The following is a 2,768-nucleotide window of genomic DNA, read 5'->3' as shown; positions in this document are numbered from 1 at the left end:
AAAAAACACTAGATCCTGCCAACCGAGCCGAAAAGTCTTGAATATGAGGAATTGCGTAACGATCAGGCTGGGTAGCTGCGTTAAGACGCCGGTAATCGCCGCAGGGGCGCCACCCACCGGAAGACTTTGGAACCATGTGCAGTGGCGAGGCCCATGGACTGGAAGAACGTCGAATAATGCCCAGTTGCAGCATGTTGTGAAATTCCTTTTTAGCGAGGCTGAGTTTCTCGGGAGGGAGACGACGAGCGCGAGAGTGCACGGGTGGGTCGTTAGTGGGAATGAAATGCTGAACTCCATGCTTGGGAAGCGACTGTGAAAAGTGGGGAGTTGTTATTCCTGGGAACTCGGCTAATAGTCGAGCATAGACAGATGTGCCCGAGGAAACAGCATTAAGGTTCGGCGCTGATTGGGAGGCCTTGCCAAGTGCGACGCTGGAGAAAGTTTCGGCATTGATGAGGCGTCGGTGCTTGAGGTCAACTAAAAGGGAATGTGCCCTCAGAAAGTCGGCGCCGAGCAGCGGTCGAGAAACTTCGGCAAGTACAAATTTCCATTGAAATTTGCCGGAAGGTAAATGCATGGATACCAGACGTGAACCGTACGTCGGGATATGGGTGCCGTTAGCAGCAACGAGGGTTTTGCCGGGAGTATTGGTGCGGCGCTCTAATCCCGTGGGAGGTATGACGCTTATCTCTGCGCCAGTATCAACAAGAAAATTCCGACCTGCTGAGCTATCCCAGACAAAGAAAAGGTTGCCAATTGCGCCGGCCATCGTGGCAGTTAGGGATGACCGGCTTCCTCGTTTCCCTGCTGTGCGAGTGCACAAGGGTGACGACACTTAATCGCATCTCTGCCAAAACGACGATGATAAAAGCAGAGGGACTTTGTGTCAGGCATCGCCTGTGGTGAAGCTGTTCGAGACTTCCTACCTCGTTTTTTATGCTGGTCGTGAGAAAACTCATTGCGCCGAACGTTGGACAGTGCGGGTTCCGTAGGCGTCTGATTACCGGACCATATCGCATCAGCTTTGCGGGCCAAGAGCCGTGAGTCGCTAATTTCCTCTCCGCTCAGCCGTGTGCGGATATACTCAGGCAATCGCTCCAAAAACAGTTGTTGGAAAACAAAACATTCCTTTGCATCGCCAAGTAATGCAAGCATATCATCCATTAAAGCGGATGGCATTCTGTCGCCCAAAGAAGGCATGTGAAGCAACCGCATGGCCCTCTGCGGGCGCGAAAGACAAAAGGTTTCTACCAAACGTGCCTTGATAGTCTCGTATTTGTCTGCTTCTGGCGGGTTTTCTAGCAGGTCAATAAGACGATTGGCTGTGTCCTGATCCAGAGCCGAAACGACATAATAGTACTTCGTTAGATCTCCTTTAATGCTTTTTAGAGCGAACTGTGCCTCCGCTTGCTGAAACCAAACTCGTGGCTGAGCTGTCCAAAACGTAGGTAACTTTACTGCTACTGCATTCTCTGAGTTTGTGGCTTCTGTCATAATGCAAAAATAACGTTTTTGCACGCTTGGGGTCACCAAATGTAGCGAGGTGTTTATTCGAGGTACATCGTAATAGAATAACACAATGAGCGAATACGCAGCATAAGACGAGAGTCAGAGAAAGAAGGCAATCTGTCCGGTTCGCTGTAGTATGAAGGCACACGATATAACGGTAGTGAGAGAGGCCGCTACAATGTGTTATTTTTCTCTACCCACAGTATCATTTTGGACACAAAATGGCTCCATAGGCTTTATTGCAATCGGTTGAATAACTTGTGTTTTACATAGACTTTGTTGCCAACAAGGCAATAGCCGTGCAACGTTGATTGAACGATGGGCCGAAGATTCTGTTGACTGAAAATTCTTTAAAGATTAGGACATTTTGACGACGTTCCAGTTTCGGTTTCAAACCCATTGAGGCAAGTTCAAAACGTTGCTAGTTGAAAATATCTTTGTGTCAACCTCGTGGTTGGACGCACTGCAGCTAAATCGGTCGGGTTAAGATTTTATTGCAGACATGATTTTTGCACAACATAGAATTCACTGCTTTGGGGCAAAAAAACAAACACATGCATTACATAAATGTGTAGAAACAATATACGTTTAAAAAAACAAACAAAATAATATGACAGAATGTCATACTGGTCTTTAAGCAATCATAAATGCATAAAGACAATGTAAGAGCTGTTGTGCAACAAAAAGTTTGCAAAATGTGGAAAAACTAAACCAAAGTAAAATTTGCGATAGTCACTTTCAATAAAGGACAAGTTGCTACAAAATTTGTGATTTCATCCACGAAAGTAAGTCAAGTAAAACATTTGACTTTAGTTGGTAAATTGGTAAGTCATTTGCATCATAGCATTTACTGGTCTTTTGTTGATTGGTTTTCCATCAAAATGAGAAAACTCCAAAGAGCAAAGTTTGAACAAACCATTTAAATCTGGTTAAATTGTCTGTAATGCCGTACTTTGAAGTGAGGTGTATGGAGTAAAGAGCCTCTGCAAAATGTATCAGAAGTGCACAGTGATATATAACCTGTATAGCTGAGGGGTGAGTGTAGACAAGTAACCGGTAGAGAGCACCAACAGGTCCCATGTGTTTGTCCGGGACAGATTGAGGTCTGTAACAACCGCAATGACATAAAAACATTCCTGCAAGAACCAGAAACATCCACAAAATATGTGGAGACTTGAAAAATGTTGCTGATTCCAGTTTTGTCATCTCTGATTTTTCTCAATTTAACACATTTTTAGGATAGTATAAAATATTTTACA

At 44.8% G+C, this 2,768-nt stretch overlaps 1 protein-coding gene across 1 annotated transcript; it reads right to left on the bottom strand.

The window, feature by feature from the left end:
- Positions 1-765: 765 nt before the first annotated feature.
- On the bottom strand, positions 766-2,386 carry LOC145229815 (uncharacterized). The gene has a single exon (XM_080095147.1). The coding sequence runs from the start codon at positions 1,492-1,494 to the stop codon at positions 778-780; it is 717 nt and encodes a 238-aa protein (XP_079951273.1). The 5' UTR covers positions 1,495-2,386; the 3' UTR covers positions 766-777.
- Positions 2,387-2,768: the final 382 nt, after the last annotated feature.

Source organism: Phallusia mammillata, chromosome 5 (genome assembly GCF_965637545.1).
Source record: "Phallusia mammillata chromosome 5, kaPhaMamm4.hap1.1, whole genome shotgun sequence".
Classification (NCBI taxonomy): Eukaryota; Metazoa; Chordata; class Ascidiacea; order Phlebobranchia; family Ascidiidae; genus Phallusia; species Phallusia mammillata.
Note: the sequence above shows the minus strand (reverse complement) of the source record. Positions and strands in the feature narration are given on the sequence as shown.

Coding starts and splice junctions, on each gene's coding strand:
- LOC145229815 (XM_080095147.1), bottom strand. CDS start 1,494: ATGACAGAAGCCACAAACTCAGAGAATGCAGTAGCAGTAAAGTTACCT.